Here is a 15,069-nt window from a genome sequence, read left to right as displayed (position 1 = left end):
CTACACACCTTTAAAAAATACTGCTAAAATCATAAAAATATTGAATATATGGAGTTACCGTTATATTGGGCCTATACGAAGACGAGGACCTGTAAAATGTAATTTTCATCATAGATCATTACGATATTCAAATTCCTTCAAATACGGAATTTAATACAATTCCGTTGAATGATGTAACTAAAATCATGAATATACTCAATATCAGGGAAAACAGTTGTATGGGGGCTATACGAAGACATGGGCCAGTCGCAGGCTGTGGCACCCGTTACGAAATGTGAAATAATTCTGGTGAATAAAGTCGCTGAAATCATCAAAATACCGAATATAGGGAATTACCGTTATATGGGGGCTATACGAAGACGTGGACATTTACAGGGTGAGATGAAAAAACTGCAACCAACTTCAGAATGCCTTCATTTCTAAGCCATTCGTCCGACAGCTGGTACAATTATTCTAGTGATAGCTCGTTATATTGCTTATAAGCGTTCAACAGCATTTTGGTTAGAATTTTCCAGGAAAAAAATTATTCGTGATGGAATTCAAGCGTGATAGTGTGATTTCTTTAAATTTGTCTGGAAAACCACAAGTGGCTATCGTCCTCCACTCCAGTATTTAAATGTGAATAAATTTTTGTGTCTCGTACCATCGCTCGTTACCGTGATACTGGTAGCGTAGCCTGACGTCAAGGAAGTGGATATCGCAATATTCCATTTGACAAAATATTGAAAAATGAAAAATTGAAATTCCAAAAAGTGCAGAACTTACACCGCAACAGAAAGAAATAGACTCAAAAGAGCTAAAGAGTTGCTTCGCTTGGCCGAAAGTGGTGAACTGCCGAATTTGGTTTTCTTCGATGAGAAAACAGCAGTTTGTAAACAAATGATGATCAATGATCGTGTTTACTTTCCAAAGAGGACAGCTGAAAATGTGAGCCTTCGGTTGGCCACCAGAACTCAAGCGCCGGCCATGATGATGGTGTTGGCCGCCATAACAGCCGATGACCGCTCTCCTCTCGTATTAATCCACCGTGGCATCAGAATAAATACCGAATATTATTGCGAAAATATTCTAAAGCCTTGGGCAAACATTTTGGCCGCAGACCGTAGACGCGCTTCGCATGGAATGGGCCAAAATATCGCAGAGCAACATTCGGGCAGCGTGTGACGGTTTCATTGGCCGTTTGAAGGCCATAATTCGTGCCAAAGGTGGCCAATTCGAACAAATCTAAACTTATTCTAAAATTTGATACTATTTCCGACATTTTTTGCTTTCATTCAATAAAATTAAAAAAAACATTTAAAAAGTATGGCGTTTGACTTTGTTGCAGTGTTTTTTATCTCACCGTGTATGTGCAATTTTCTATCATCATCAAAGTATTCATTAGGGACTTCAAATTGCAAAATTGAAACATTTCCGGAATGTCTGACCTACGTGACAGTTCTATGCATGGATATTTCTTACATAATGGGAGCATATGCTGCCAATTTACAGCAAATTTGCGTTGAAATTGTTACAGGTGTTACAAACCGAATGACAGACTTAATATACTCTACATACTGTATGGTATGATGGTGGTATGATCAATTTGGGTTTTTGTTTTCAGAAGCGTGTCAGACTGTATATACACTTTACAGTGTCAGACTGTATATATACTGTAGAGTATAGTGTCCTAGATCCACCAATATATACCTATTTAGGTCTCCGACCTCTTTGTTTGTGATCCTTCATGAATGAAATACTTTTTATTGCAATTTTTTTAATAGTTTAAACAAAAATATGCCAATCAAAGATAATAATTATTCATAGTCTTCAATGAAATACTTAACCGGCAAAAAGGCGAAAACTTTTTTGAAACGATCTTCCGTTACAGATCTTATCGTTTCTGTTATTGAAGGTCGCAATGCTTCGAAAAGTTCACTCCAATTGTCGTTGAACAGATTATTGGCTGTTTGTTCCAAAACCTCCTGGCCATTGAAAAGATTATCCAATTGAACATGAAATCCACTCACTTTGATATTCATAAGTACTTTATCGACGTCGGCAAATTTCACACCATCCTCCTCACGACGTTTCAGCTTGCATATGGTATCCAATTCCATGTTCTCTGAAATGGTTACAAAGGCATTAACTACACTCTGGGCCGAGGTGGGTATTCTAAATGTCGTGCATACCCATTTCCAGATGAGATTTTCCATTACCGTTCAATGGCAAGGTCAATATACGCCCGTTCATACTGTAATCTGATTTGATAATAATTTTCGGCACATAAATTTTTATTTTGATTGTTAATTTTGATTGGTCAAAACTGAAAGAAGGAAAGGTAGGAGGATATAAGTTAATGTCATAATGTGATATAATAAGCCCATTACCCACCGTGCATCTTTGATGGTGGTCTTACTAAATCCAATTACGTCCATATTGTTAAATTCAATGTTAATTGCCACTGGACCATTGCCGTCTTCCGCTATTTTGACACGCTTCACACTTAGGGGATCAATAGATCCAAAATTTTTTAAGCCTGGTATACCTATGCAATGGAGAATAATAACATAACTTTTACAGAAATTACAGAATAACAAGTAAAAACCTGTAAAGAAAGTCTTAAAGTCGGGCGGACCGACTTTATGATACCCTACACCACTTTGCATATTTAGTAGAGCTTCACATAACAATTAATAGTTTTTTTGTGAGAATTAAATCATACAAGCTATGATTTTGTGCACAATTAACTTGAATCTGAACCGATCTTGATAAAATTTGACAAAGATATTTCTGAGCTGTATTTGATATATTTCCCTGAATATCGTTGTTACGGAGTGCATAATACGGCTGTGGGTAACAAATACAACAAATCGGATGAACAATATATATGGGAGCTATAGCTATATCTGAACCGATCTTCACCAAATTTGACATACTAGATTCTAGACTCAATTCTGTCGTAAGTACCAAATTCCATCCTATTTGGGCTACACGTTGGTTCACAATAAAAGCAAATTTGATGAAGTTATATATGGGAGCTATATCCAAATCTGACCCGATATCGTTAAAATTTAGCAAATATATTTTTCTGACTGTATTTGACATATTTTCCCAAATATTGTTGTTACAGCATATTACGGCTGCGGAGGACAAACATAACAAATCAGATGAACAATATATATGGGAGCTATATCTAAATTTTGACCGATTGTCTCCAATTTCAATATGGTTCGTTGTTGGGCCAAACAAATGATTTGTGCAAAATTTAATCTGGATCGGGCAATAAATGCGAACTGTACTTTGTTTACAAAAATACATGGACAGGACGGACAGACGGACATGCATAAATCGACTCAGAATGTGATTCTATGCAGATTATCATTAAATTCGGCCGGGCCGAACTTTTAATACCCACCACCACTGGCTAAAGAAAACATTTTTATATAAAAGTATCTAAGTTCAAACGTGTTCCACTTTAAATGGTTAATGATGTTAATATTTCAGAAAACCGCAAAGTGGGTGAGGCCTTTATAGGGGGCCAACGGGAAGGTCCATAGACAATTCAAGGATTGTCATCTACCAAATCTTCTTAAATATAAAATTTGAAACAATTTCGTGGTAAACGTGACTAGGATTACCAAAATAGCAATTTTTAGACAAATCCGTGGAAAAAGTGTGCAAAAATTATGAAAATACCGAATATTGGAAGGTGCCGTTATGTGTGCGCTATTGGAAAACGTGGACAAAAATATTCAATATTCTGCCACCGGAGCTAGAACCCATTATGACTTACAAATACAAATTTTTAGACTAATCCGTGGAAAAAAGTGTGCAAAAATCATCAAAATACCGAATATTGGGAGGTACCGTTATGTGTGCGCTATAGGAAAACTTGGACTTAAATATTCAATGTTCAGCCACCGGAGCTAGAACCCATTATGATTTACCAATACAAACTTTTAGACAAATCCGTTAAACAACGGCGGTTATACAAAAAACGTGAACTATACATACAATGTTTCGACACCGAAGCTAGATTCAATTATAATCTACAAAATGTTAGACAAATCCGTGAAACAATGTGACGATAATCGCCAACAATCTGAATATCGGGAGGTACCGTTACATGGCGGCTATACCAAAAACGTGGACCGATATATCTCATTTTCAATACCAACCATCCTAGTCACAATACAAATTGTTGGGCCAAATTTTGAAGCTCTACGTCAAATAATGTGGGCTGTATCGTGATATATCGATGAATATATACACTTTATGCGGTCTACGACGGATATTTAGGGATGTAACAAACGGAATGACAAATATACCCTCCCTTTCAAAGTGGACTGTAAAATAAAAATAATAATATTAATAAGACGTTTCTGTCCCTTTACATTAGCCACTATGGATGACAATTATTTGAATTAGTTTGGCTGGAAAACAAAGTAAGGCATCTGATTGGGAGTATATTTTTCCCACATTCTTCTACGACTTACCATCTTTATATTCCGAATAAATAGCTTGGAAACTCTTTGCAAAACATTGACTAAAACTTGGATCCGTTTGTTTGCAAGGATTGATAAAATCCGCTGTAAAACAAAGAAATGAAAACAATGTACGTTTCGTAAAATCTCAACTTTACATACGCTTTTTCGTGAGATATTTTTCAGCAACTAATGATTTTGTCAGAGCGACAAACAAAACACAAACATATATAACTCGTATCATATTTTTACACCGCTCAAATGATCGACGGCAAAAGTAAATTGTATCGCACTACTTTGTACTCTGTTACAATAGAACTGAGAAAATTTCCAATTTATGTACTTGTTAATATTGAACGTTATTTAAAACTGGTCAGTTTTCTAAAACCATTTTTGAAATGATTTCACCAGCTTTTATTTACTTGTTTTTTAATAATTCGAATAGCTGTAAAGAAATCACATTGATTAAAATATTTATCTGTTTTATTTCAATTGATCGTTCAAAGTTCAAAATGCTGGAATAATAAAAAGATACAGTAAAACATTGATAAAATGTATAAGGAAAAATCTGAAAAAGCTTTATATGCTCCATAATACTATGTGTTGCGTGTATTACAAGTTTGATTGGGCGAATGAGTTTGTAACACCTCGATATATTGGTCCTAGATCTATCATGTCATCGATCTTCCAATCTCGTTGAGCGGAGTCGATCTTACTTTGTGTGCCCTTCGTCAGTCCGTGTTAATATAAAGTCACTCTGCAGGTCACAATTATTGTCCGATCTTCACGACATTTGAATAAATAGAAGTCCACTATTTTCCGAGAAGTTCGCAAAATAATTGGGAGATAGAATTGACACAAAACTAAATTTCATGATTTTGCATTCGATCTACTATTAAATCCACGAGTTAATGTGTTAATGGCTTCCGATTATATTTAGCGGATAAAAGAGATGGTGGGCTGCAAATTAAGAAACCATGTGATTTGGAGAACAGATTGATAGGGTTAACAGTGTTTTTAAAAAAATTAATATGTTTCTACCGGGCTTTTCGCCAAACGATTATTTGGCGGATTATATAAAAGTTGGCGGCTTCGATTTTAAATCTTCAAGATATGTCAATAATCTATCTATAGAAGAGGAAAATGTTTAAATTCCGCTTGAATTTGGAGATAAAGCATCCAAATCGGAGGTACCTCCCTAAAATATACATTTTATATGCACATATCTATTGATCGATTCCGATACAGAGTCCAAATTTGGGAAGCGTAATGGAATTTGGAAAAAACTAAATTAGCCAAATTATATTGAAATCGGTTCAGATTTGGATACAGCTCCCAGATATATTTTCGGCCTATTTAACGTATTTCATGCATTAAATACGCTGGTTACAATAATAAATTTCACGAATTAATTAGAAATCAATTAAGATTTGGATATAGCTCCCATATTTCAATGAAATATGAGAAATACAAGAATTTGCTGTAAATGTAAATTTTGTCAAATTATATTGAAATCGTTTCAAATTGGGATATGATTTTATTAAGCGTTGACCCACAACGCCTTTTGCAATGGTTTTAGGCTAACAGTAAAAAACTACACAACAATTTAATTGACGATAGGGTAAGTGTACCAGTAGTCGGCACTTTTAGGATTTTCGCGTTTTTAATCGCTCACCATTCTGAGTGGAACATTTCAATTATTACAAGGTTAATTTATTCAGATTCAAAATTTTGTACAGTTTTTGCAATAATAAATAAAGTTTTAATAACTTTTTATTAAATTTCATAAATTTGTAGTTTTATTAAAACAATGCTTTTTTACCAGTAGTCGGCACCACTTCCCAATTGTCGGTATGTCATGTTCCAACAGTCGGCATACCAATTTTTTTTGCAAGAATAATTAATAATAATAAATTAATTCATTAAAATATCATATTTTTGTTTAGTTGAACTGATTCGACGTCTTTATTGTACTTTTCTTATGAATATGAATTGTTGAGGACCTTCACAGACAAAAATTTAATTTTTATTAGAATAAATCATCTTTTCTTAGCAAAATTGTGCACAAAAATAGCTGACAATATATTTGAAGTAAAGAAAATACATTTAGTTATAATAGTTTCATTTTCTGGGTTAAATATAAAAAGTGCCGACTACTGGGACATGCCGAACTTAGGCACACATACCCTACGATTATTGCGGGGAAATATGTTGCTAGCTCGAATTCACTAATAACAACAGAAATTTCACTCAACTTAAAAAGATTTTGGTATGAAAAACATACCAGTTTTGCTTTTTCATGGTCAGCTATTCCTGGCATGTTCACGCGTTGGTAGACCGAGCTATTTGTTTGTTTACGCATTTAAGTATTATAATAATTACGTTTTTTGAATTTCTACACCACAAAATATAACATTTTGAATGCATATAAAACCAAAAGGGGTGGCGAAGCGCACGGGTTTCACCTAGTAATAGGTATAAAACTGAAAACAAAATAATTTTATAAATGTGTGCACCTAGTTTTACTACCTTTGACAGAAACAATTGGGACAGTAACAATAGGATTAAATAATATTTAAGTTATAAATAATTCTTTAAAAGTTCGTGTACCTTACTGGTTAATGGTAAAGATAATTTTGCCTACAATAAATAAACAATGGCATATATAAGGTCAGGCAGTAAGCCAAGTTTGCCGTCAAAAGACATACTGTAATTTGAAATTCAAAGGGAGTCAAATCACAATAACAAGTTTATTGTCAAATTGTTGTCAAAAGTTGTCTTCTTGGCAGACCTTATGTAAACCTTGTAAATGAACTAAAAATAATTACAACAAGTAAAAAAGTAGCCCATCAACCAGCAGAAGCCCCAATTCAATATTTTAAATTTCCATCTTTATCCATTCACCAAACTAAAATTGTACTAAATTCAGTACAATTTTGTACAAGTCTTACACTTAGCACATATTTCCAGGACACCTCTTTATATGAACTTCCCAAACTGAATAAAGTTTTCGTAGTTCGAAATAAAATAAAATTTTATGTATTTGGTTTGGAACAGTTATCCCAATACAACTCTGTCCCCCCCATATAAACCAAATTTCCGTTTAATACTTTTCTTACATTTTTGCACATATTTGAAAAACCAGATTTAAATCTCTACCCTACACACCTTTAAAAAATACTGCTAAAATCATAAAAATATTGAATATATGGAGTTACCGTTATATTGGGCCTATACGAAGACGAGGACCTGTAAAATGTAATTTTCATCATAGATCATTACGATATTCAAATTCCTTCAAATACGGAATTTAATACAATTCCGTTGAATGATGTAACTAAAATCATGAATATACTCAATATCAGGGAAAACAGTTGTATGGGGGCTATACGAAGACATGGGCCAGTCGCAGGCTGTGGCACCCGTTACGAAATGTGAAATAATTCTGGTGAATAAAGTCGCTGAAATCATCAAAATACCGAATATAGGGAATTACCGTTATATGGGGGCTATACGAAGACGTGGACATTTACAGGGTGAGATGAAAAAACTGCAACCAACTTCAGAATGCCTTCATTTCTAAGCCATTCGTCCGACAGCTGGTACAATTATTCTAGTGATAGCTCGTTATATTGCTTATAAGCGTTCAACAGCATTTTGGTTAGAATTTTCCAGGAAAAAAATTATTCGTGATGGAATTCAAGCGTGATAGTGTGATTTCTTTAAATTTGTCTGGAAAACCACAAGTGGCTATCGTCCTCCACTCCAGTATTTAAATGTGAATAAATTTTTGTGTCTCGTACCATCGCTCGTTACCGTGATACTGGTAGCGTAGCCTGACGTCAAGGAAGTGGATATCGCAATATTCCATTTGACAAAATATTGAAAAATGAAAAATTGAAATTCCAAAAAGTGCAGAACTTACACCGCAACAGAAAGAAATAGACTCAAAAGAGCTAAAGAGTTGCTTCGCTTGGCCGAAAGTGGTGAACTGCCGAATTTGGTTTTCTTCGATGAGAAAACAGCAGTTTGTAAACAAATGATGATCAATGATCGTGTTTACTTTCCAAAGAGGACATCTGAAAATGTGAGCCTTCGGTTGGCCACCAGAACTCAAGCGCCGGCCATGATGATGGTGTTGGCCGCCATAACAGCCGATGACCGCTCTCCTCTCGTATTAATCCACCGTGGCATCAGAATAAATACCGAATATTATTGCGAAAATATTCTAAAGCCTTGGGCAAACATTTTGGCCGCAGACCGTAGACGCGCTTCGCATGGAATGGGCCAAAATATCGCAGAGCAACATTCGGGCAGCGTGTGACGGTTTCATTGGCCGTTTGAAGGCCATAATTCGTGCCAAAGGTGGCCAATTCGAACAAATCTAAACTTATTCTAAAATTTGATACTATTTCCGACATTTTTTGCTTTCATTCAATAAAATTAAAAAAAACATTTAAAAAGTATGGCGTTTGACTTTGTTGCAGTGTTTTTTATCTCACCGTGTATGTGCAATTTTCTATCATCATCAAAGTATTCATTAGGGACTTCAAATTGCAAAATTGAAACATTTCCGGAATGTCTGACCTACGTGACAGTTCTATGCATGGATATTTCTTACATAATGGGAGCATATGCTGCCAATTTACAGCAAATTTGCGTTGAAATTGTTACAGGTGTTACAAACCGAATGACAGACTTAATATACTCTACATACTGTATGGTATGATGGTGGTATGATCAATTTGGGTTTTTGTTTTCAGAAGCGTGTCAGACTGTATATACACTTTACAGTGTCAGACTGTATATATACTGTAGAGTATAGTGTCCTAGATCCACCAATATATACCTATTTAGGTCTCCGACCTCTTTGTTTGTGATCCTTCATGAATGAAATACTTTTTATTGCAATTTTTTTAATAGTTTAAACAAAAATATGCCAATCAAAGATAATAATTATTCATAGTCTTCAATGAAATACTTAACCGGCAAAAAGGCGAAAACTTTTTTGAAACGATCTTCCGTTACAGATCTTATCGTTTCTGTTATTGAAGGTCGCAATGCTTCGAAAAGTTCACTCCAATTGTCGTTGAACAGATTATTGGCTGTTTGTTCCAAAACCTCCTGGCCATTGAAAAGATTATCCAATTGAACATGAAATCCACTCACTTTGATATTCATAAGTACTTTATCGACGTCGGCAAATTTCACACCATCCTCCTCACGACGTTTCAGCTTGCATATGGTATCCAATTCCATGTTCTCTGAAATGGTTACAAAGGCATTAACTACACTCTGGGCCGAGGTGGGTATTCTAAATGTCGTGCATACCCATTTCCAGATGAGATTTTCCATTACCGTTCAATGGCAAGGTCAATATACGCCCGTTCATACTGTAATCTGATTTGATAATAATTTTCGGCACATAAATTTTTATTTTGATTGTTAATTTTGATTGGTCAAAACTGAAAGAAGGAAAGGTAGGAGGATATAAGTTAATGTCATAATGTGATATAATAAGCCCATTACCCACCGTGCATCTTTGATGGTGGTCTTACTAAATCCAATTACGTCCATATTGTTAAATTCAATGTTAATTGCCACTGGACCATTGCCGTCTTCCGCTATTTTGACACGCTTCACACTTAGGGGATCAATAGATCCAAAATTTTTTAAGCCTGGTATACCTATGCAATGGAGAATAATAACATAACTTTTACAGAAATTACAGAATAACAAGTAAAAACCTGTAAAGAAAGTCTTAAAGTCGGGCGGACCGACTTTATGATACCCTACACCACTTTGCATATTTAGTAGAGCTTCACATAACAATTAATAGTTTTTTTGTGAGAATTAAATCATACAAGCTATGATTTTGTGCACAATTAACTTGAATCTGAACCGATCTTGATAAAATTTGACAAAGATATTTCTGAGCTGTATTTGATATATTTCCCTGAATATCGTTGTTACGGAGTGCATAATACGGCTGTGGGTAACAAATACAACAAATCGGATGAACAATATATATGGGAGCTATAGCTATATCTGAACCGATCTTCACCAAATTTGACATACTAGATTCTAGACTCAATTCTGTCGTAAGTACCAAATTCCATCCTATTTGGGCTACACGTTGGTTCACAATAAAAGCAAATTTGATGAAGTTATATATGGGAGCTATATCCAAATCTGACCCGATATCGTTAAAATTTAGCAAATATATTTTTCTGACTGTATTTGACATATTTTCCCAAATATTGTTGTTACAGCATATTACGGCTGCGGAGGACAAACATAACAAATCAGATGAACAATATATATGGGAGCTATATCTAAATTTTGACCGATTGTCTCCAATTTCAATATGGTTCGTTGTTGGGCCAAACAAATGATTTGTGCAAAATTTAATCTGGATCGGGCAATAAATGCGAACTGTACTTTGTTTACAAAAATACATGGACAGGACGGACAGACGGACATGCATAAATCGACTCAGAATGCGATTCTATGCAGATTATCATTAAATTCGGCCGGGCCGAACTTTTAATACCCACCACCACTGGCTAAAGAAAACATTTTTATATAAAAGTATCTAAGTTCAAACGTGTTCCACTTTAAATGGTTAATGATGTTAATATTTCAGAAAACCGCAAAGTGGGTGAGGCCTTTATAGGGGGCCAACGGGAAGGTCCATAGACAATTCAAGGATTGTCATCTACCAAATCTTCTTAAATATAAAATTTGAAACAATTTCGTGGTAAACGTGACTAGGATTACCAAAATAGCAATTTTTAGACAAATCCGTGGAAAAAGTGTGCAAAAATTATGAAAATACCGAATATTGGAAGGTGCCGTTATGTGTGCGCTATTGGAAAACGTGGACAAAAATATTCAATGTTCTGCCACCGGAGCTAGAACCCATTATGACTTACAAATACAAATTTTTAGACTAATCCGTGGAAAAAAGTGTGCAAAAATCATCAAAATACCGAATATTGGGAGGTACCGTTATGTGTGCGCTATAGGAAAACTTGGACTTAAATATTCAATGTTCAGCCACCGGAGCTAGAACCCATTATGATTTACCAATACAAACTTTTAGACAAATCCGTTAAACAACGGCGGTTATACAAAAAACGTGAACTATACATACAATGTTTCGACACCGAAGCTAGATTCAATTATAATCTACAAAATGTTAGACAAATCCGTGAAACAATGTGACGATAATCGCCAACAATCTGAATATCGGGAGGTACCGTTACATGGCGGCTATACCAAAACGTGGACCGATATATCTCATTTTCAATACCAACCATCCTAGTCACAATACAAATTGTTGGGCCAAATTTTGAAGCTCTACGTCAAATAATGTGGGCTGTATCGTGATATATCGATGAATATATACACTTTATGCGGTCTACGACGGATATTTAGGGATGTAACAAACGGAATGACAAATATACCCTCCCTTTCAAAGTGGACTGTAAAATAAAAATAATAATATTAATAAGACGTTTCTGTCCCTTTACATTAGCCACTATGGATGACAATTATTTGAATTAGTTTGGCTGGAAAACAAAGTAAGGCATCTGATTGGGAGTATATTTTTCCCACATTCTTCTACGACTTACCATCTTTATATTCCGAATAAATAGCTTGGAAACTCTTTGCAAAACATTGACTAAAACTTGGATCCGTTTGTTTGCAAGGATTGATAAAATCCGCTGTAAAACAAAGAAATGAAAACAATGTACGTTTCGTAAAATCTCAACTTTACATACGCTTTTTCGTGAGATATTTTTCAGCAACTAATGATTTTGTCAGAGCGACAAACAAAACACAAACATATATAACTCGTATCATATTTTTACACCGCTCAAATGATCGACGGCAAAAGTAAATTGTATCGCACTACTTTGTACTCTGTTACAATAGAACTGAGAAAATTTCCAATTTATGTACTTGTTAATATTGAACGTTATTTAAAACTGGTCAGTTTTCTAAAACCATTTTTGAAATGATTTCACCAGCTTTTATTTACTTGTTTTTTAATAATTCGAATAGCTGTAAAGAAATCACATTGATTAAAATATTTATCTGTTTTATTTCAATTGATCGTTCAAAGTTCAAAATGCTGGAATAATAAAAAGATACAGTAAAACATTGATAAAATGTATAAGGAAAAATCTGAAAAAGCTTTATATGCTCCATAATACTATGTGTTGCGTGTATTACAAGTTTGATTGGGCGAATGAGTTTGTAACACCTCGATATATTGGTCCTAGATCTATCATGTCATCGATCTTCCAATCTCGTTGAGCGGAGTCGATCTTACTTTGTGTGCCCTTCGTCAGTCCGTGTTAATATAAAGTCACTCTGCAGGTCACAATTATTGTCCGATCTTCACGACATTTGAATAAATAGAAGTCCACTATTTTCCGAGAAGTTCGCAAAATAATTGGGAGATAGAATTGACACAAAACTAAATTTCATGATTTTGCATTCGATCTACTATTAAATCCACGAGTTAATGTGTTAATGGCTTCCGATTATATTTAGCGGATAAAAGAGATGGTGGGCTGCAAATTAAGAAACCATGTGATTTGGAGAACAGATTGATAGGGTTAACAGTGTTTTTAAAAAAATTAATATGTTTCTACCGGGCTTTTCGCCAAACGATTATTTGGCGGATTATATAAAGTTGGCGGCTTCGATTTTAAATCTTCAAGATATGTCAATAATCTATATCTATAGAAGAGGAAAATGTTTAAATTCCGCTTGAATTTGGAGATAAAGCATCCAAATCGGAGGTACCTCCCTAAAATATACATTTTATATGCACATATCTATTGATCGATTCCGATACAGAGTCCAAATTTGGGAAGCGTAATGGAATTTGGAAAAAACTAAATTAGCCAAATTATATTGAAATCGGTTCAGATTTGGATACAGCTTCCAGATATATTTTCGGCCTATTTAACGTATTTCATGCATTAAATACGCTGGTTACAATAATAATTTCACGAATTAATTAGAAATCAATTAAGATTTGGATATAGCTCCCATATTTCAATGAAATATGAGAAATACAAGAATTTGCTGTAAATGTAAATTTTGTCAAATTATATTGAAATCGTTTCAAATTGGGATATGATTTTATTAAGCGTTGACCCACAACGCCTTTTGCAATGGTTTTAGGCTAACAGTAAAAAACTACACAACAATTTAATTGACGATAGGGTAAGTGTACCAGTAGTCGGCACTTTTAGGATTTTCGCGTTTTTAATCGCTCACCATTCTGAGTGGAACATTTCAATTATTACAAGGTTAATTTATTCAGATTCAAAATTTTGTACAGTTTTTGCAATAATAAATAAAGTTTTAATAACTTTTTATTAAATTTCATAAATTTGTAGTTTTATTAAAACAATGCTTTTTTACCAGTAGTCGGCACCACTTCCCAATTGTCGGTATGTCATGTTCCAACAGTCGGCATACCAATTTTTTTGCAAGAATAATTAATAATAATAAATTAATTCATTAAAATATCATATTTTTGTTTAGTTGAACTGATTCGACGTCTTTATTGTACTTTTCTTATGAATATGAATTGTTGAGGACCTTCACAGACAAAAATTTAATTTTTATTAGAATAAATCATCTTTTCTTAGCAAAATTGTGCACAAAAATAGCTGACAATATATTTGAAGTAAAGAAAATACATTTAGTTATAATAGTTTCATTTTCTGGGTTAAATATAAAAAGTGCCGACTACTGGGACATGCCGAACTTAGGCACACATACCCTACGATTATTGCGGGGAAATATGTTGCTAGCTCGAATTCACTAATAACAACAGAAATTTCACTCAACTTAAAAAGATTTTGGTATGAAAAACATACCAGTTTTGCTTTTTCATGGTCAGCTATTCCTGGCATGTTCACGCGTTGGTAGACCGAGCTATTTGTTTGTTTACGCATTTAAGTATTATAATAATTACGTTTTTTGAATTTCTACACCACAAAATATAACATTTTGAATGCATATAAAACCAAAAGGGGTGGCGAAGCGCACGGGTTTCACCTAGTAATAGGTATAAAACTGAAAACAAAATCTATATATATAAATGTAAGTTGTGTTAGTTACTACGCTTATAACTTAAGAACCGCTGGATTAATTTTAACGATTCACACAAATTCGGAGTTGTCTACTCTCCGAAAAGGATAATATCCAAAAAAAATCGCGTACAAATGTGATATATTAACATTTTCATTTTGACTTTTCAAATGTACAATAGTAATGTTTTATTTTGCATGATTTTTTTTCCATTTTCACTTACTTTTTTCTAATGTACATTTGTAGTGTTTTTTTATATTTTATTTTTGAATTCGAATATTTATACCAATTTATTTAATTGACTTGATTTCTTGAGAACTGAAATTGATGGCGGGTTACATGGAAGTGTAGTAGCGAATTATGTGGTGGCGAAACGGAATAGATGATATCGAAATAATTTAACGCGGTCACACCAAAGTTAAAAGATAATTACTTTTTCTAAATCGCTGAAAAATCATGAAAAAGAAATCTCATTGCAAAA

The 15,069-nt window shown here is 34.1% G+C and overlaps 2 protein-coding genes across 2 annotated transcripts; both read right to left on the bottom strand.

Annotated features, from left to right (window-relative positions):
- Positions 1-1,723: 1,723 nt before the first annotated feature.
- LOC131804212 (protein takeout-like) lies at positions 1,724-4,853 on the bottom strand. The gene is made up of 5 exons (XM_059126725.1): positions 4,629-4,853; positions 4,479-4,571; positions 2,374-2,527; positions 2,172-2,305; positions 1,724-2,104 (listed from the first exon to the last, which is right to left on the bottom strand). Exons 1-5 carry the CDS (start codon positions 4,708-4,710, stop codon positions 1,797-1,799), a joined length of 771 nt encoding a protein of 256 aa, XP_058982708.1. The 5' UTR covers positions 4,711-4,853; the 3' UTR covers positions 1,724-1,796.
- Positions 4,854-9,349: 4,496 nt separating this feature from the next.
- On the bottom strand, positions 9,350-12,478 carry LOC101901772 (protein takeout). The gene is made up of 5 exons (XM_059126718.1): positions 12,254-12,478; positions 12,104-12,196; positions 10,000-10,153; positions 9,798-9,931; positions 9,350-9,730 (listed from the first exon to the last, which is right to left on the bottom strand). Exons 1-5 carry the CDS (start codon positions 12,333-12,335, stop codon positions 9,423-9,425), a joined length of 771 nt encoding a protein of 256 aa, XP_058982701.1. The 5' UTR covers positions 12,336-12,478; the 3' UTR covers positions 9,350-9,422.
- Between the last annotated feature and the right edge of the window lie 2,591 nt (positions 12,479-15,069).

This window comes from Musca domestica, unplaced genomic scaffold (genome assembly GCF_030504385.1).
Source record: "Musca domestica strain aabys unplaced genomic scaffold, Musca_domestica.polishedcontigs.V.1.1 4, whole genome shotgun sequence".
Lineage (NCBI taxonomy): Eukaryota > Metazoa > Arthropoda > Insecta > Diptera > Muscidae > Musca > Musca domestica.
The sequence above is the reverse complement of the archived record's forward strand: the minus strand, read 5'-3'. Positions and strand labels throughout refer to the sequence as shown.